At 34.2% G+C, this 21,624-nt stretch overlaps 1 protein-coding gene across 12 annotated transcripts in view; it reads right to left on the minus strand.

Annotated features, from left to right (window-relative positions):
- The window catches only part of FIP1L1 (factor interacting with PAPOLA and CPSF1), a 74,706-nt gene that overhangs the window by 10,876 nt on the left and 42,206 nt on the right, over positions 1-21,624 (minus strand). For 7 of the 12 annotated variants that reach the window (XM_012499512.2, XM_012499510.2, XM_030818938.1 and 4 more), the window contains 5 exons: positions 20,836-20,929; positions 18,596-18,752; positions 6,169-6,195; positions 4,079-4,133; positions 2,679-2,734 (listed from right to left, as the gene is read on the minus strand). In XM_012499512.2, the coding sequence (XP_012354966.1) occupies positions 2,679-2,734; positions 4,079-4,133; positions 6,169-6,195; positions 18,596-18,752; positions 20,836-20,929 (389 nt within the window). The remainder of the gene's footprint in view (positions 1-2,678; positions 2,735-4,078; positions 4,134-6,168; positions 6,196-18,595; positions 18,753-20,835; positions 20,930-21,624) is intronic. The other 5 variants (XM_012499511.2, XM_030818941.1, XM_012499505.2 and 2 more) reach the window with 1 other exon arrangement.

The raw sequence follows: 21,624 nt of genomic DNA on the forward strand, positions 1-21,624 counted from the left end.
AGAAACTGGAAAGTCTCAATAAAATAGTAAAAAATCAAACTGTAATAAGTAATGTTCACCAAATGCTTACATATTAAAGGCATCATGTACTTAATAGTCAAGATTTATTTTACTTAATAAAGTACTTAATAGTCAAAATTTATTTTACAGACGAAAATTTATTTTACAGATGACACCAAGTACTTAATAGACAAAATTCATTTTACAGATGAAAAAAAAAGATGTAGGTTATTATTCAAAGCTACTAAGATGAGATGAACCCAGGACCCAAACCTAGGCTGTCTAACTGCAGGGCCTATGCTTTAACAATGATGCTACACTGCCTCAGAGTGCAGAAAAGGGAGGGAACTTGGAGCTTGTTGGAGATTAGGGTGATAATTATAAAAAATAACAGGTAACATTTGATGGTTTACTAAATGGCAAGACTAAGGTGCTTCAATGTATTTCAATGAACTCCACATTAAAAGGAAGAAAAAGCTGTCCATTTAATGGCTGAATATCTCTAAGTTACCTAAATGGTAAGAGGGAGAATCAAGATTACAACCCAAGGACTATGACTACTTAAATATCTAGCAAAAAAAGGGGAGAAGAGGAAGAAACACAGTCACTGAAACAAGTAAGTCAACATAAATACCATCTTTTGTAGTGAATGAATGGCAAATGCAGTTTGAACAGGTAGAGTTTGAAGGACAGTACAATACCCTGATAGAGATACCTAGAAGTGTATGACTGGTACCTGTTTCTGATCTACCACTAAGACTTAGAGATTCTATCAAATAAATCCTTTGGAGTCTATTCAATTTTCTCCATCTCCATCTTCAATGATATTGAGTACATGACATCCTAATTTTTCCTCTGGATTACTTCTGTAGGAGACTAGAATATGTCACCCCAAAACATCCCTCTTTGACGTAAGGATTATTTTGAGCTGAAGGTGGCTGAGCAGATGCAGACACAATAAAAGCTTCCTGCCCTCCCTAATTTGCCTAAAAGCACGATGTAAGTTTACAAAGACAAAGGTGTCCCTCCTCCTCTACCAGAAAAGACAAAAGTCGATCACTGAAGACAAATTTAGACCCTTATCAGTATGGACAAGGCATCAGAGGAAACTGCATGAGAATGTTCACCGACTAGCCTTTATATAGTATATATTGCCTTTCCACAACTGGTTGCTCATGAAGACTCAAGGCCCTTTTCCTTTATCTTGTCACTTCTCTAAAAATTCATTGCTCCTTACTGAAGATGCTATATAATCTAGATTTCTAAGCCATCTCTTTGAGAACTACTCATTCCCTGGCTATTTCCCATGGATATATGAGGTATACATGTTAATAAACTTGTTCTTTTCTCTCTTGTTAATGTGCCTTTTAATACAGGGTCCATCCTAAGACCTAGGAAGAGTAGGGAGAAAATTATTTTTTACTCCCCCACATGTTCCACAACTTCTTGTCGTTCCAATCCAAGAAGGCCAACCCCACCTTTCTACTCACCCTATAAATTCAAAACTTCCTCATCGTAACTAGCCAGAATGGAGCAACTTCACAATTCGGCATAAAACTAACTGGTTCCACACAGCCCTCTGAATAAGGTCCAAACTCCACAGCAGGGCTATAATGTCCTGCATAAGCACACAGTTTCTACATTCCAGCCACAACACACTTCTTCCAGCTCCTAATCCCTACCATGTTCCCTCTCACTCCCTTATCTTTGAATAGCCCGGAAGTCATATTATCTACCCTTCCACCTCTCTGGAGTAGGAGACCCCTCTGCTATGCTCCCATGACACCCTCTATCACCCAGTTATCTCCTGTCACCCAGCTATCTCCCCACAAGCCTATAACTTTTATGAGGGCAAGCACTCTATACAGGTTACTCTATCCTTAAAACTTAGTACAGGTCAGGTGTGGTGGCTCACACCTGTAATCCCAGCACTCTGGGAGGCTGAGACAGGAGAATTGCTTGAGCCCCGGAGTTCAAGACCAGCCTAGGCAACATGATGAGACCCTATCTCTACAAAATTAGCCCGGCATGGTGATGCACGCCTGTAGTCCTAGCTGTGTGGGATGATCACTTTAGTTCAGGAGGTTGAAGCTACAGTGAGCCATGATCGCACCACTGCACGCCAGCCTAGGCAACAGACGAGACTGTGTCTCCAAAAAAAAAAAAAAAAAAAAAAATTAGTACAACGCACAGCATTTTTAAAATAAATGACTGATCAAGAGATGCAGAAGAAAATGGGATCAGAAGGCCTTGGAATGGATAAAGTTGTCAAGAATGAAAATGAAAGGGGACCTACACATGATATAGAAAAAAATTAAACCAGCAAGGGAGAAAGATGGAAACAAGGTTAGGTGTGTGCCATGAGTGGAGAAATAGAAAAGTTACAAACAACGAAGATTGAGACAAATTGGTGACAAATCCTAAATCCTTTTAGAAAAGGCAAAGTACAAATATCCCTGTTGTGTCACCATGAATTAATTTTTAAAAGTATAGTTGATAAATACATTAAATTTATTGTTTGCTAACCTGGCAGATACATAGACCACTCATTCCGGTAGTTAATATTTTTTAATTGCTCTGTAAGATGTTAAACCATGAACACGTTTTTATTGCTTTAAAAATATTCAAGTACTTTACTGATTCAAACTGAATCTGGGCATCTAAATACTGCTACTTACCATTGCCATATGGAAATGCACGTGCAGAACGACTATCATAACCAGAGGAATGTCCACTGTTGAAGAAAAAGATGTATTTTTATGTCTGGTACAAATAAGTTCTGAATTTTAATAATGTAGTACAAAAGGAAAAACTTAAGGCTTAAAATTACAACTTTTATCCAACCACCAATTTAATGATAATTTAGTTCTGTAATTTTATTAATAAAACATGGGGGTTTTTTTACCTAAAAAATATTAAAATACCTAATTTTACAGAAAAATAGGATGTACTAATACTATTTAACATAAATAATCCAATCAACTTAGCTTGAGTTACAAGTAAAGTAACAGAAAATTTCAGGCTATCAGAATATTTCAGATTAAAAATTTAGTCTTAAATAATTGGTTTTTTGGTTATAAATCAGTAATTCAGCCCCAATGACAGGATTAACAAATACTTTTTAACATTTTGACTGAGAAAATAAATGTGTCTAACAGACACTTAATAAAACTAAATCCTTCTGTTCTCACAATTCATACTTTCTTGATTTTATAGTTTCCTCTGAAAATCATATGCAGGGTTTGATGCTACTGATGTAAAGTTCTCACATATTTTGTCTTTTTATATTATTTGAATCTTTTTTTCAGAAACACACTATTTTTAAGTTTATTTGCCACTTAAGAGGAAATAACAATAACTCTTATTAGTGATTTCTATCTGCCAAGAATTATATTTGCACTTTATATTCAGTAGCTTTTAAAATCTTCATAACTCTATCAACCCTTTTGGTAAAAAGGAAAACTGAGTCTCAAAGGGCTTACGAACCTTGCCTAGCAATACTGTTTGATTTCTATGTTGTTAAACACCATACTGCCACCCATGAAGGAAATATTCTTTGTACAGCGTTCTAGTTAACATAAGCCTTAAGTACACGGTACAAAAAATAAGGCTACTGCCACACAGAATGGATCTAATCCTTCTTTGTGGAAGCTGAGATGGAATATCAAGGAATAAGACAGCTTTTCTTGACTATTGTCCCATAATAGTTTTCCCTACTTTATCCCAAAACAGACATGTATAATCCATGATTTCCAGTAATTTATGTTTGGTATTTCCCATAAAACTGACTTGCTGGGTTTTTAACAGTCTAGGAGCTTCTTTCATCAAGTGTGTCACAAATCAAAGCAAGATATTATTTCAAAATATTATGATTTTAGTTTTCTTTGCCCTCTTTTGATATCAGGCTACAGGTCCAACATCTTATATAGAAGTAACTAACACAGACCTAGATTTATAAATTAAAAGACAGGTGCTGTGTTTATAAAATTAAATATTTGAAAATATTTCCAACATAAGTATATGGTGGTTCTGTCAAAAGGCTATCAATGATCAAAAATCAGTATCCATACTAATTTACCTTTCTATTGTTGGTATAAGAGATGGAGGTGGAGCGCCTGGTGGAGGAGGAAAACCTGAAACATTCAATCATAAGATAAAAAATGTTAACAGAATGTACACTTAATGTCAAGAGTGAAACAAAGTTGCTGCATATCACTAAATTTCTCTGGGGCTATGAATGTGCTTCTCTATGTTGTAATAATGGACAGAAAAAAATGGAGCTCAAACTTATAAACAGATTTTTAGCGCAATAAAACTTTAAGTAAGCAGTCTGGTCTAATACACAGAAAACAAACTGGGAGTCAGGACACCGGTCTTATTTTCAGCACCACACACAGCCCATTTTGTAAGTATGAGAAAGTTAATCTCAATGCCTTACCTTCTCCATACATAAAACAGTAGCCACCAGATATATTTGAAATATTTTAGAAGGAAAGCAGATATATAGCAATTACCTCTTTCAAAAAATATTTCGAGTTTTAGAAGTATAGAAATTTCCTTAAAATGTGTAATTTATAAATAAAATCTTACCAGTAAACGTACAGTGCTCAAAGCTAAGAATATCCACCATAAAATATGTTCAAATAGCACAACCCTAACAAACTGTTTTACAAAGAAAAGCACATAATATAGTTTGTGGATTAGTTTGGAAGGAATATAATTTGTACTTCTATATCATGGGGTCTGCATTCTCAATAATTCACAATACCTAAATGGAATACCACAGAATAATATGGCTAAAAAACAGTTAATCTACACTACGCTTTCAAATTCAGATAGGCTATAAAGCATCCCAGCAGAAAAAGGTTCCAAAACTTATGATGTCAATTCCTTATGATACCAATTCCTTCCAAGTGTTAACAATTAACAACTCTTACTACTAGGAAATGCACTAAATTATCTAACTTAAGTCTCTCACACTACAATTCAGACACTGTCCTAAATGAGAACAAGAGGTATTCCACTGTCATATTGCCTATCACTTTCTGGTTATGTGAAAACACTTCCACTAAGCCTCCGTTTTAGTAATTCTATGAAAAAATAAATCAGTTCTCTGAATCCTTCTCAAAGGTCCACTTAAATCAATTTTTAGCCCCACTTCAAATTGTTTTCATGTTTACCAGGTTCTTCACTGTATCTAGTTTTAGGATCTATAACTCCTCTATTAAACATCTTAAAAGTACAAAATTTGGCAATTACCACATTAGTCCTAAAGTCCACAATCCTATTTCATACGGCCTCACAACCACATTGTTTTTTAAACTAAAAAGACACACAAATGATTCCTTTGACTTTCCCTGATGAGTCTTTTTCAGACACATTCACACATAATCAATGTCTCTACTCCACATCTAAATATGTATACTGTCCTATGCTACCTAAACTTCACTCTTTATCGAAGTCATTTTGAATTTAGACCCACCCTTGCAAGCATTATCACCTCTCATTCTCTTTATACATCTTGGCTTTTAACACTGAACTCAGTAAGACACACTTGCTATCAGGTGTGATATCACACTATAGAAAGAAATAACTGACAAAAATGTAAAAATAAATAAATAAATAAATAAAACACTGGGCCACATATAAACTCCTACTGACCACACTATTACAACAATAAACAATCACCACTCTTAACAGCCACCTGACCAGCTATCTGTCTAGTTGCTATGTGGGGTTCAGAACACATTTTCTCATGATACTAAGCCAGCAGGATTAAAATTAAAAAATCAGAAATAATGATAAAGTCAAAATAAATTATCTTTCTCTTTTCTTATAGTCACTATATTACATAAAAAATGCATTGGTCTGTAAAGACATTTTTAAGAAAAATTTTATTTTATATCCTATACTGTTTTCTTCACAAATTGAATAGGTAAGAATTTTCTCAGAATCTCTATTTCTACAGAAATGGGTAAGACAGGTATAAGAAAACTAAATATCTTAATCAAAACTGGAATGAAGCAAAGGCAGAGCTGAAAATAGGACCTTGAAATCCCAATAGCCTATTCCATATTCTAACCGCATCAACAACGTCTCTCCTGTAACTATAAGCTTGAAATTTCGTGTTTATTAACAATGATGGAGAAAACATGAAAAAAGTTTTACCTGGAGGTGGTACAGTTATTGGAATACCTAAAAAACAAGTGATGAAATTTAATATAGTAATTGGATTTCAGAACCTGTTATGTATTTATGCCATCACCAAAACAAACTTTGAAATAAAACCCCTCGCCTCATTATCCTAGCTTATTCACTCAAGAGAAGCATTCTATTTTCTCGTAGAGGACTAACAATTCGAGTATAACATCCAGCTTCCTTGATGAAAACCCAGTCTAACAACTTGATAACAAGGTTTCCCCCACTAGTAATCACAAAGTTAGACATCATTTAAAAAGCACACTTATGCACACACAATTATCAAATGCCATGAAGTTAATCCTAACTAAATATGATAATCAATGCCTGAAGTTGTTACTTTAACATTTTCATAGAAAAACTGATCTGTGGGTTCTTTCTCTAATACTGCAGGTAGTACAAGGATAACTCAAGATGATAGGTATTACTGACTTTTGTAAAGCTCAATATGTTGTGGTTCATTCAAGTGTTGACTGTTCTAGCATTGTTGGCAGAAGTGAGAAAAGGCTAACATTTCCTTTGATTTGTAGAAGGAGAGAAAGGGGGAATAACCAATTCATATATATACACCCCCAGGGCACATTAACATAAATGTGAATGATTTACTTCTACAGGTGCTAGCAAATATTAATTTGAGTGACTCTCACTCATTATTTGTATACATTATAAACTCTGAGGAATAAACTATGTATATTTTCAATTTACAGGGACCAAATGTGCCCTTAAAGCCTAATGTAAAATGTATTTACTAAATACTAAAATTAAATTCAGCATTTTGAATTTAAGAGATACATGAAAGGCAATTTATGTGGCATGCAAATTTTAACTATTTTCAGTGGAGGAAAAATGAGAGATTTCTAAGCAGGAAAATAAAAAAAAGTAAGACAATTTAAAGTAACTTTTTCATGAAAAGTTTTACACCATAAATAACTAAAACAGTTGGAATGGTTTCCTAAATCCTATCTTTAAAACTGCATCAAAATTAGTTCAAAAAATAATCTAATTTATTAGCTAAATGTATGCCAAAAAAAGAAACAGAATTGTTTTCAAATGTTTTCTTGTGAAAGGAAACATATTCTAACACTAAACATGTTCTGATGTGCATGTTTTATCACAGTAAGAGATTTAGATTAAAAAGATCTTAAGGTAGCAAATGGCCTTAAAAAAGAGACCAAAGCACCTGATTTTAACCACCCATACAATAAAAACATATTCCAAACTTACAAAACCAACAAGACTAAAGATACATAAAGCAGCCATCAAGTTTCAAAAATCTTTATGAATCCACAAGTCTACTAAACTGACCCATAGCTAAAGGCAATTCTCATCCATCCTGAGGTTACCTTCCTGTTTCCCAAATTACTAAACTAAAAGAATCCAGCAAACCGTACAAGCTAGTAGAGTCCCAGACTCCAAAGTAAATGAGAAAAGTAAGGAAGGCAGAGCATTAAATGTTTTTAATATATACTACAACCTAATTTTCTTTAGAACAATACGGACACCACTTCACTATTTGATCTAGTTTTCATAAGTAAATACATGATTATTTTCGTAGATTTATAAGATACAGATTTGTAAGATGAGATTTATAAGATAAAGGAATATACCAAAATCACCCACCCATTCTATATACTATAATCCTAATAACTTTATCTAAATGATTATGTGAGCAGGATGTATCACTTTAGCTAAGGCTTACTACAGCTTACTAAAATGTAAATTCATGCTAAAAACTAAAAAATTACTAGTCAGCCCCTTCAAACTTTAGCCCTCAAAAACATTTAAGTTGTTAAACTTCCACAAAATGTAGAGATAAAAGACATATGACCAAAGAATTAAGTACATTACAAAGGTAGTTAAAATTACTGTCTGCCTTTAATGTTACTGTTACTACAGCAGTATCATAGGACAGACAAAAATAATCTACTGGAATTAAAGACATAATCAAAGAAAAAACCATGTCATTTATAGGTCTTTCCAATCAATACCTACACATCAGAAAGTTGGCATAGCAACTAGGAAGGGCCCTTCTTGTAAGACCTCCATTTCATCTAAGATGTTATTTCAATACAAATCTTTATAAGTAAATGTTCATTAAAACAAGACTATAAAGTTGATGAAACACTATATAACCAATTCTTTGACAATTACTGAATGTAGTTTCAAACTGGTATGTGATATCATGTAAGGCCAACATCATTCTCACTTAAAAATCACTATTTAGTATTTGACTTTTCTTAATAAAAGAGAAACAGTATAAGGGAAGAGAAAATTCATCTCAAACGTCCCTCTTCTTTCCCCTCCCAACACCTCCATCTTCCTGGCAAACACATGCTGCCTAACCTAGACAACAGACTTAAATAACGAAAGTATTTTGTTTCTTTTCTATATCCTTTATCTGAAAAGTGAGTTTAAAAAATGTTGATTTTCCTGGAAAGCTATACGTTAACAGTAGTAATAGCAGATTTCTAGTGCCAGCCAAAACCTTTTGGAAAAGTAATACTCAAGCTCTAACAGACTGAACAGATTAGTAGTATTAAAACTTGAACACAGGCTGGGCGCGGTGGCTCACGCCTGTAATCCCAGTACTTTCGGAGGCCAAGGCGGGTGTATCACAAAGTCAGGAGATGGAGACCATCTTGGCTAACATGCTGAAACCCTGTGTCTACTAAAAATACAAAAAATTAGCCAGGCATGGTGGCATGCACCTGTAGTCCCAGCTACTCAGGAGGCTGAGGCTGGAGAATCGCTTGAACCCAGGAGGCGGAGGTTGCAGAGAGCCGAGGTTGCGCCACTGCACTACAGCCTGGGCGACAGAGCGAGACTCCATCTCAGAAAAATAAATAAATAAATAAATAAATAAATAAATAAATAAATAAATAAGAACCACCCTGAACATGCATGAGAATCACCTGGAGAGTCTCTTAAAACACACAGATTGCTGGGCCCTTCCCCTAGAATTTCTGATTCAGTAAGTCTGGGGCAGGACCAGAAAACCTACATTCCCCTAAATTTCCCAGATGATGTTGCTGGCCCAGAACTATACTATGAGGATCACTGGATCCGATTCTAAGCTTCTCTCCTAATTTCACTGCTGAGCAATTTAGTACAGACTAAATAAATCCCATTCCAAATTTTTATGAAACAAAAGCATCTACCTATGACACTTAAAGTACTAAGAGAGCCTACACCATCTGGCATTCTCAAAAGAGAAGATGATTTCTTTTTTTTTTTTTTGGTTGAGACAGGGTCTCACTCTGTTGCCTAGGGTGAGTGGCATGATCACGGCTCACTGCAACCTCTGCCTCCCGGGCTCAAAGCAATTCTCCCACCTCAGCCTCCCAAGTAGCTGGGACTACAAGTATCTAGGACTACAGGTGTGTACCACCATGCTCAGCTAAAGTTTTGCAGAGCACAGGGTTTCGCTATGTTGCCCAGGCTGGTCTCAAACTCCTGGGCTCAAGCGATCCACCCGCCTCGGCCTCCCAAAGTGCTGTGATTACAGGTGTGAGCAACCATGCCTGGCCTTAATTTTTGCATTTTTTATAAAGATGGAGTTTCTTCATGTTGCCCAGGCTGGTCTCGAACTCCTGAACTCAAGCAATCTACCCACCTTGGCCTCTCAAAGTGCTGGGATTACAGGAGTGAGCCACCACACCCAGCTTAATTTTTCCAGTATATAACACATACACTTAAATGTAAAAGTGGGTGGGGTAAGACCTGAAATCCTATTTAGGAGATTGAAAGAACTGAGGCAAAGAAACAGAAAGGCAGCATTCCTGTTAAACATCATATTAAAAAGAATTTACCCATACTAAAAATTCCCACAAAATTAATAGTGCGCTTTGCACTCACAAAAAACTAAACAAAGATTGTCTATAAACTCATTCTCAATGTAGTCTGTCATAATTTTATATAACTAAGGCAAAATAGCTTCTGACATGGCTCTCAATGATCCCTGTCTGCTGGTATTTATGTCCTGCCCTGTGTGGGGGCTGGACATTGTGACTTACTTCTACCACACACACAAAAAATCAAAGGATGTTACTTCCATGACTAGGTTACAAAAGATAGTGATTTCTATTTCACTAGCACCCTCTCTGTTGCCTTCTTGGCTTACATGCTTTGATTAAGCAAGCTACCATATTAGAGGCCTACACCAGTGAGGAACTGAAGCCCTGTCAATCCAACAGCCTAGAAAAAAAACAAAATCCTTTTAACAAAGAGGTGAGTGAGCTTGGAGACAAATACTTCCTTAGTCAGGCTTTTGGAGAAGATTGTGAGGTCTGAGAGAGACCTTAAAGCAGAGGATCCAGCTAAGCTGTCCCAGATTCCTGACCCATGAAAACTGTTCAATAATAAATGTATGTTGTTTTACGCCATCACATTCTGGAGTAACTTGTTATACAGCAGTAGAAAACCAATACATGCAATAACCGTCTATCTTTTCTCTATTCAAATTCAAATGAAAGAAAAAAAATGGCAGAATATGTAAACTACGCTTCCTATTTCTCACTAGTAAATTCCAAATTCCACTGGCACTATTATTTAACAAATAGATAAACTTGATCACTTTCCTTAAGTCTCATGACTTGTATTTCAAAGCCATCAATCTCAGAAGTTTTACTCAAAATGAGTAGAAAAGGCCAAGGTTTACAAAAATCTTTAAATATCACCTTCTACCAGAAATACTTTTCTATGTATCAGGATTTTAAAAATTCAACATAAACAAAAACATATGCACACACATGTGTACCATCTCATCTACCATCCACCCTTAAATACAAACCAGAATGTAGAAAGAACATGGCAAAACCATTATTTCATGATTAAAACAATTACAAGGTGCAAAAAAAGATTTAAGTTATTTTTAAGAAAAAAAAGTGTTAAAAAGTGGTATGGTCACATAACAAAGTAACCGAAAATTTACCAGCATACATTTACCAGCATACTTCAGGTCTAAAAGGTAAAAAAGATAATTTTACATACACTATAAAATGGACAAACTATGTTACCTTTATTAGGATCTGTTACTCTTCTATTTTATAAAATCTAAAGCCTACAGAAAATAAACTTCTATCTTACACAAAACATTTTTGATAGAAATACCTATGTTTTTTAATAGAGACCTTGTACAGAAATTATCTCCACCAGCTTCCATATAATCATGAGACAATCGAAAGAGCAGTGTAAGCAGAAGGCACAAATTAAACTGTAATTAGATTCGACAAAATGTGGTGTCAATGATGTATTCAAAATGTAACTATTATAAAGGGTGCATCATGGAGGAGAAAGCACATTCAAAAATCAACATCCTAAGAAAGCTTTTAATTTCTATAAAATTTACATTTAAATAAATTTTAATTGTGCCAGAAAATTCTATTTATTATAGATAATTAGCATTGTTCTCTGTTTTGAATTTACTGAAAACACTGACAGGCAGGCTTTTTAAATTGAATATAGAAAAACAAGAATAAATACAGTTTTCAAAAACTTCAAGGAGTTCTTTTTTAATGGTAACTCTGGAAAATGCTTACATTTCTGGCAAACAGTGCCAGTTAATTTGAGGTAATCTGTTGACTAAGATAAAAAATCCATGGTATTATAAAATTAGCTTAATAAACGTTACAGTCATAAAATAGTTTCTCAATTAAAGGGATAAAAGTGTACTTCCTCAAGGGCACTGATGATATTCATCCAATATCCAATATAGGCCAAGCTTCTGCCAAAGCAGTGTTCTCAACGTTTTGTCCAGGAATTCCTGGAGGTCCTTGAGACCCTACTGAATCTGCCAGGTCAAAACTACTTTCATAAATTTACTAAGCTGTGGCCAGGTGCAGCGGCTCATGCCTGTAATCCCAGCACTTTGGGAAGCCGAGGTGGGCGGATTACTTGAGGTCGGGAGTTCAAGACCAGCCTGACCAACATGGGAGAAATCCCGTCTCTAAAATTACAAAATTAGCCAGGTGTGGCGGTACATGCCTGTAATCCCAGCTACTCGGGAGGCTGAGGCAGGAGAATCGTTTCAACCTGGGAGGCAGAGGTTGCAGCGAGCTGAGATAATGCCACTGCACTCTAGCCTGGGCAACAAGAACGAAACTCCATCTCAAAAAAAAAAAAAAATTTACTAAGATGTTATTTGCCTTTTTCATGCTCATTCTCTTATAGTGGAGTTTCCAGGGGCCACATAACTCGTGATATCACAATAGATTTAATGTGAAAACAAACAGGAGAAACCAGCTTTTTCTACTAAGCCACATAGTAAAGACATTTCCAAAAGCGTAAAATAAGACCACTTCCCACTAAATTTTTAAAATTATTCTAGGAAAAGTACAGTTATTTTTCATAAGAAATTTAAAAATGTTAACATGTAATGAGTGTATTATACATCTCTAATATTTTAATTTCTCAGTTTTAACTTCTAATATTAAAAAACAGATAAAACATACATAAGTAGAAGCTCTATGGGATCTGCTGTAATTTTAAAGAGTTTAAAGAAGACGTAACCAAAAAGTTTTGAGAACTGCTGTGCTAAAGAACCAGACTGCTAACAGAAAAATAATCTAATGAGAATGCAGGACTTAGAGGAAATGCAGAATGACCCTAGATATGAGCAACTCGCCACCCGCCCCCACCCCCTGACCCGATTCCTATATATCATCCCTACCCAAAATTAACATATTTAAGGAATAAGTAAGATTTTAAAGTTCATTAAATTAGTAGTACTAGATGATTAGCCAGACACTGATACAATCAACAGTCTTTTAGGAAGAAATCTACTTCTTTCTAAAATGCAGAATCCTACACATCTGGTATCTAGATAAACAGTTAAACCCTATGGCTAACTTTAAAACCCTATAGCCCAACTACTCTGGTTTGTAGTCCAGAGTAGTTGGGCTATATCTCAGTAAAGCAAAGACCCTTCTTCAACTCAGCAGAATTCCACTACTGGGCTACATTTCAATTGTTCCCAAGACCCACAGAACTAGTCATTTGAGGCTTGTAAGAGTTCATACAAAAACAAATGAGTTTAACTGAATTTGACTTCTATTCTTCAGTAAACTCCACTACAAAAAAAAAAAAAATGAACATCAAATATGATGACACTAAATTAACATTTAAGAGCCTAAATTAAAAGCCTACCATAAAGTTAGCTCACAATCATTAATTAAATTCTATTATTTCAGAAACAAAGTAAGTCAGACACAGATAGACAAATGCATGATTCCACTTATATGAGGTACCTAGAATAAGGAAACTCATAGAAACAAAACGTAGAATAGAGGTTACAGCGGCTATCCTTAGGAGGGAAGGAGTTTAGCAGGCACAGACTTTTCACTGGAGATGATGAAAAATTTTAGGTACAGCTCATGGTGATGGTTACATAACATTGTGAATGGATTTAATGCCAATGAACTACACATTTATAAACGGCTAAAATGACAAATATATTGTATTTTACCACAATAAACAAACACACAAAATCACCTACCCTATAATATTAATACTTCCAATTTTACAATTTTTCTTCCAATAAACAAATATTTCAAAACTGACTTCAGCTAAACACAGACTTCTTAACACAAGCCAGGCAAACAGTAAAAACCTTATTCAGATTTTCAAAAATTTGATGACTGTTCCTTATAATCTCCCTAACTTCGCTACCCACAAATACGTATGCATGTACTTCAACATCAGAGAAATGCTTTAAAAAAAAAGTTTCCAAGACATGTTACTGTGACAAATACACGTAATCCAATAATACGATTTTCTGGATATAGGTACTGATTCATTTCAACATAGTTAATAAAGAAAACAGGCTTTCAAGCAAAACGGCCTGGGTTAGAATTCTGGTTTTACTATTTTCTAGCTATCACTTAGATGACTTAGGTCCCCGCTTCCTCAGTGCAAAATTAGAATATCATCTACTTCAGATATTGTTCAAGAATCAAATGAATTAATACATGAAATGTACTCACAATAGTACCCTGAAAAGTGAGCACCCAATAAGTATTAGCTATTATATCTATTATTACTCAGAAAAAGCATGAAACCACTCTAATGTATTTCTGAAAAAACTTAATACAATGGAAACTATCTTCTGACTCATGAGAAAATGAAATAACAGATTTTCTGGATATTATAGAAGAATTATAGAAGAACTAAATTAGCTAGTATTTGTTTTCTTTTTTTCTTTTCTTTTTTTTTTTTTTTTTTTTTTTGAGATGTAGTTTCGCTCTTGTCACCCAGGCTGGAGTGCAATGGTGTGATCTCGGCTCACTGCAACCTCTGTCTCCTGGGTTCAAGTGATTCTCCTGCCTCAGCCTCCTAAGTAGCTAGGACTATAGGTGTATGCCACCACAGCCAGCTAATGTTTTGGTATTTTTAGTAAAGATGGAGTTTCACCATGTTGGCCAGGCTGATCTTGAACTTCTGACCTCAGGTGATCCTCCTGCCTCAGCCTCCCAAAATGCTGAAATTACAGGTATGAGCCACCATGCCTGGCCCAGTATTTGTTTTAAGCTACTGTTAGTATGGCTGCAGGGAACCACGATAAATACTTTTGCACTTCCAGACATCTCTTCCTTCTTTATTGTATTCTAATACATAAATCTCCTCTATTCTTCATACAAATCTATTATGGCCAGAAATACTTTGTCCTCTCTGTGTTACTAGCAAAGTTTCATATGTTTGTAGGTGTGTGTTTAAGGGTGAGAGGAGGCAATACATTTCTCCTCTTCTGTGAACTATTTGACATTAAAAGTCCTTCAAATGAGAATTATCTCTAACACCTTATAATTGTTAAACAGTAACTATCTACTTATGCAGTAAGCGCTCTGTAAATTTCCAAGAGTCAATCAGAAATTGTATCATCTAAACCAGGGAATTTCCTTCTAAGAATGAATAATAATAATTATGCTGGGATAGAAGGTATAAAGTAGGACTCTTCCAGGCAAATCTGGATGTATGGTCACCCTATTTAAAACCAAAACAAAAAACTAGTAGCATCCTAAAATATGAGAATAAAATATCATTACTATAGTTATCATATTTTGGACTTTACTTTTAAAAACAAAGGCAACATTAAAATACATTTAAATTAATTCTTTAAAAAATGTTTTTCCATTTTCTTTTGATTATTTCTGAAGAAAGCAAAAAACAAGACAGTTTAAGAAAAATGGAGTATCTTTTAAGGCAATACTTTAAAAAGAATCCTGAATCATAGCTTTCTTTCATTAGCTGCTTATGATTCTTAAGGTGATTTAAATTACAACAAACTACGGAATATAGTGTAATCATGTGGTTCTGTGGTAAATGGTAACTGCAAACTACAGCTTTAAGCATGGCAGCTGGCATATATCTATGCAGCCATACTGTTATGCAGAGCCAGTGCCCATCGTGATTGAATGCACCAGGTATAAATCCGAAAATCATCTTTGGTGTTATGGACACATAAATATGTCGTTAACTCAATTAGCAAACACATTAGGGAATGCCAAGTACATATAAGACCACTGTGACTAAAACTGTAGGGAAACATAGATAGAAATACATAGTCTGTACGCTCCCCAACAGCTCACATTCTACTAAAAGTAAGGAGCAATTCAGAGAGTCTCAACTTCAAATATTTGGTTTTAATGAACTAGTATCCTGCTCAGCATATATACCAGTTAGGTACTGCTTAAACCAGCATTAGAATTCATTTGAATCTGTAACTCATTAAATGTTGATAGAAGAGCATAGAAATGTAAACCAAGAATAAACATAAAAGGAAATCTGGATTTTAAAATATGGAAAGCATGTAGCTGAGAATTAAGTAGAAAAATAGATTAAGCAACAGAAAAGTAATTATCTGCACTCTACAGTATAATGTCATTAATAACCTAAACACTGTTCAAAGATTTGTTATACTTATGAACAAAGGTTACATGAAAAAGAAATGGTCAGGGGTAGTGGTTCATGCCTGTAATGCCAGTACTTTGGGAGGCCAAGGAGGGCAGATCGCTTGAGGTCAGGAGTTCAAGACCAGCCTGGACATGGCAAAACACCATCTCTACAAAAAATACAAAAATGCCGGGTATGGTGGCACACGCCTGTAGTACCAGCTACTCTGAGGCAGGAGGATCGCTTGAGCCTGGGAGGTGGAGGATGCAGTGAGCCGAGACTGCACCACTGCACTCCAGCCTGGGCAAAAGAGTGAGACCCTGTCTCAAAAAAAAAAAAAAAAAAAAAAGTAATTTTATCATTTTGAAAAAAAGTAAACTTCCAGACAATGCTACTGCCTATGTGCAGCAATTACCTCTGTAGCAATATTCTACAGAGTTTCAAATATTCTTATGCCAGCTAAGTATTTGTTGTTATGAATTCATACCAACTCTGTCCTACTTACTTTAATAATTAGTACTGAACATACAAAATGTTAGCCATCTGGGGATATACTATATTAGTAAATAAGGAAATCCTTTCATTCTGTCATTTGTGACAACATGCATGAACCTGGAGGACACTGTGCTAAGTGAAATAAGCCAGGCACAGAAAGACAATTACTGCACAATCTCACTTATATGATCCAACTCATAGAAGCGGAGAGTAAAATGGTGGTTACCAGAGGCTGGGGGCCATGGGTGAGGTAGGGGAGATGATTTTCAAAGGATACAAAAGTGCCAGCAAAATGAGAAAAACAAGTTTTGGAGCTCTACTGTACAGCATGGTGACTATAATTAATAACTGTATATTTCAAAACTGCTAGGAGATTTCAGAATGTTCTCTCCACAAAAAAAATGATAAGTATGTGAGGTGATGAATATATTAACTTGATTTTCTACAATGTAGACATAAATCAAAATATCACATTGTACCCCATAAACGTATACAAGTATTACCATCAATTAAAAATAAAATTTTTAAAAAGTTTTAAGCATTAAAAAAAGAAAATTATTTCAAATCACTACCTAGTAAAGTTTAAGTAATATTACAAAGGAATCTAACAGATTACCACAAACATTAATAATTTTTTAGTATAATTAATAAAATATGTTAAAACATTAATTATTTCTACCTTTTATTTATCTAATTCTTTTTCAGAGGACAAAGGATTCACACAGAAATCACAGAAGTCCTCATTTTGAATCACCTAAGTCCTCTTTCATTTGGTTAATACTCAGTATATTAATGACACAAGAACCATAAGTCAATCCCAACTAATGAGTGGTTTCTGCTCAATCTATTTGTTGGAACAAGAAATTCACTGAAATTGGAAACACTAATGTTGTCTGGAATAAGGACCTCTAACCTATATTCCAACCTCCTCCTTCCTCTATTTTTGAGACAACAGACCCTCTAAAGCCACAAGTCATTTTTTCATATTTTTCTCATACTTTTTGAGAGTAGAGGTGACAGTGGAAGGAAATCAAAGGCACTGAGGATGAAAGACAGAAGCAGTGGCTGACATTTAGAGGCCAAGGATGAATATGTTAGGGAAGGACTATTCAGACCCTGTATTTGGTTCTGTACTCGGATCACAACTGGCACCTTAAAACAAAGACAGCTCTCTTGCAAATAAAAGTGAGAGTACATGGCTCTCTAGTATAAACTGATTTTATTAATAGGAAGTAAAGCCTAATATACGTCTTTCATGTTGCCCTGATGAGAATAAGCAGCTATTTTTTCATCATTTACTACTAGCTTTCTCCCTGGGAAGAGGTAATTATTATCTCAATCAATCTTGCTAGTTTCATAAAAACTTGGTTAAGGCAGATAAAGATTAAAAGCAAAGTAAGAAAGGCAACCCAATGAAAAATTCAAATAAAAATAAAATTTGGGAATTATTTGTGAGTTTCTTCTCTATCACCACTAACCTGGTTTTTAATTAATAATCAAAAGTTGCTAAAAATATGATCAACATTTACTTTTGTTTAAAAGAAATAAATACCAGGCACCCAGTAGCAGTCTCCTAAAAGGAAACCAGTATACAGAAGAAGACCAGACTGAAATATTAATCAATCTCTTCGCAAGATACAATTTTTTGATCTACTCCCATCCTAAAAGTATCTTTTATGTTTTTTTCAAAACAAATTAACACTGGTAAAGTTTGTAACTGAGTATGGATTTATACATATTCTATTAGCAACTTAAGTTTGGGGATCATTATCATATTTTTGAATCACAAGATTGGTATCTGTATATTCTTCTCAATTTTAGAACATTGTCTCTTTCCTATATTGAAATAGCAATAAACATATATATATCTGTTTCAGTGTGAATCTGTTGAAGATAAGTATTATATCTATTACTTTTAATGTAATGTGATCAAGATATTATTTTAATTGTCAAAAATTTTAAAAAACACTCGCGAGCTAATTTTCTTTCAAAGTCAAATGTCTTATTTACTATTTACCCGGTGGTGGAATCAGAGGTGGAGCAGTGCTGACAGTCGGAGGAGGTGGAAGAAATGGAGGAGGTGGAAGGTGAGTGGGAGGAGCTCCTGGAGGGAAAAACGGAGGTGGTTTGCTAAAATTGTTGTCTACTTCAGTAGCAGATCTTTCAGAAAGGACCTAAAATTAGAGCACAGTTAATTAAACAGATGCATAAATATTATGTAAGATGAATCTTGGTAAATTAATTTCATTTAATCTAAGAAACAAAGTAAAAGGTAGTTTAATTCACACATGTATTTTTGGGGGGAGAGTAATAGTTCTACATGTGTGATATGTGTATACATATGCCTATGTGAGTATACAAACACATATACTTTTAAAAATGTGCATACTCAAATCTTAAGAAAAAACAACTGGATCATTACCAAAAATTTCTTAATAAAAAGTAATTAATACAAACACTCCACACAAGAAAAGAGTACTTCATAAAGATCGTTTAACAAGTAGTATCTTTGTCACCCAACCAAAGTTAAAGTATTCAATTAAGGCAATGTAATCAATAATCACAGACACTAGCCTTAAGAAATTAACATGGCAGCAGGTCAGACATTCACTGTACAAAGGCATGTCATCACCAGGTTGCAAAGTAAGAGACTGTCAGGCATGCGTCAACACACTGCAAGCAACAGGCAGCAAGATATGTAAGTAACTTTATCATGTGAGCCTTGTAACTTTAAGACCAGGGTTTATTCTTAAAAAATAAAGCAATGTTTGCAAAATGCTTATTTGTGTGAACAGGTTAAGGGACAGGCACCATAAGAAGCACCCCAAACCTACTGAAATAAAACAAGCAAAGTGGCACCTCAAAATCTGGATTTTTGATAAGCTCCCCAAGGATGTGTAAATAAATTTGGGAAAGACAGCCAACATAATGTTGTATATTTAATTTATACTTCTCAGATCCTTGCTGATTAAAGCAATCTTTTAAACATACAATCCCTCTTTCCATTAACACTTCCTACATTTAAGTGCAGTGTTTTTTTGTAGGGCTCATGCTGATAAGCTATTTTTTAAAGTATGTATTTTGAGAAATCGTGGCATTTTAATGGTAAGGGGAAAGGAAAAATGGACTAACATCTTCCACTATAGAAATGATTTGCCTTTAAAGACGCTAAAAGGAACATTTTACATGATCAACTTATCGAAGGTAAGAATAAAGTGCTCTGGACATTTTTAAAAGGACTCAGAAAATAGGAATAAATAATGAAAAAAGTATGGCCAAACTGAATAGCTGGAAGTCTCAGTTATTAAAGTTCTAACATTAATTATCCAACTTACTGATAATTTATCTCCCCTCAATTTTTCACCTAAAAACAAAGGAACTCTACACCTCCTCCCAAAATGTCACATTAAATAAATCATAGTATATTTATCCAATGAAGCTATCATGAAGATATTTTAATCATATTTTAGGAATATGAAAACATACAAATGATAATTTTAGATGGGGAAAGAAGTATACACAGAAATATAATTATAATAGTATCCCAATTTTGCTTAGTATCAAAAGATGTACCAGATGTGGTTATCTTTAGGTGGTAAAATCACTGGTGGTCTTTTATTTTTCATTCAGTAAACCTATATACAAGTTGAGAATTCCCAATCTAAAAATCTGAAATCTGAAATGCTCTAAAATCCAAAACATTTTGAGCATCAACATTTTATCACAAGTGGAAAATTCCACACCCAACCTCATATGTGACGGATCACAATAAAAACTCGGGCCCACTACACGGTTTATTCAGGGTTGCCAAAGGAAAAAATATTATCATAAATTAACAAATCATCATAGTAAATTAAATAACTTATTTATGAAACATAAATTTCATGTTTAGACTTGGGTCTCATCCCTAAGATTACATACATACAAACATTTCAAAATTCGAAAATTTCCAAACTCTGATACACTTCTGGTCCCAAGCATTTTAGATAAGAGATACTCAACCTGTATTACGTTTCTGTCAAGGAAAAGAAAAAAAAACCCTATTAAAAAAAGATTCAGAGATGATAAATTCTAACTGGAAATGCCTTTATAATAAATGATGACTGGTTCCACATTTTAAATCTCTTTGTATCACCTAAAACACAGCATAGCACTATGACTATCTATTGAATAAAATAGTAATTTATTATATTATAAATAAATTATAATGCTGATATCCTTCAGTTAAAGAAAATTATTTATTTTAAAATACTAAACCTGTATGTTGCTGTTCTCATTTGCCCGTCGCCTTCCTTCTACTCGGCTGATAGTTATAGTCTGACCAATAACATCAATTGCCCCAGGTAATCTCCTGTAACATAAAAATTGAATCAATTCAGTTTCACTGAATTAGATGCTTTAAAAATAATAGAAGCAGTGAGAAATAAAAACAAAATGTGTTTGCAATAAATTTTAAAATAAAATCAGATCACAATACACATTGAAAAATATCCCTGAGTTTAAGCTCGCTACTTTGCACTGTCATAAAGATTTTTATTAATAAATAAGCTAGAACCAACACATCCAACAATGATCATAATGTTAAGTTTTAAGTCTCTGTAGAGCTCTTCTTCTAAACTTACTAGTTTTAGTAGTCTCCAAATAAATGTATCCTTGTGAAATTAAATAAGACAGCAAATGCTAGACAAATGGAAATTTTGGGACCACTACAATTGTAACACATACTACAGCTCTATTACAGAAACTTTAAATATTCCCCAAAAAGGCCTGAAAATAATGCTCATTTTAACATACACAAGATATTTTCCTTGTGATATATTCCAAGTGTTTAAAAAAACATAAAACAGGAACCAGTTTGCCATTTCTGATAACTTGCATTTAGATAGAAAAATTCAAATATTTAAATACTCGCCTCACTTCTACAATCTTTTTAAAGTTTATAAGGATATGGAAAAATAGTCTATCATAAAACTATGAGAAAAATTTAAGAGAAAAACCTAGTAAGTTGTATTTTAAATAATTAAAATAATGTTAAAAGCTATTATG

The sequence above is a fragment of the Nomascus leucogenys genome, chromosome 9, assembly GCF_006542625.1.
Source record: "Nomascus leucogenys isolate Asia chromosome 9, Asia_NLE_v1, whole genome shotgun sequence".
Taxonomy (NCBI): Eukaryota; Metazoa; Chordata; class Mammalia; order Primates; family Hylobatidae; genus Nomascus; species Nomascus leucogenys.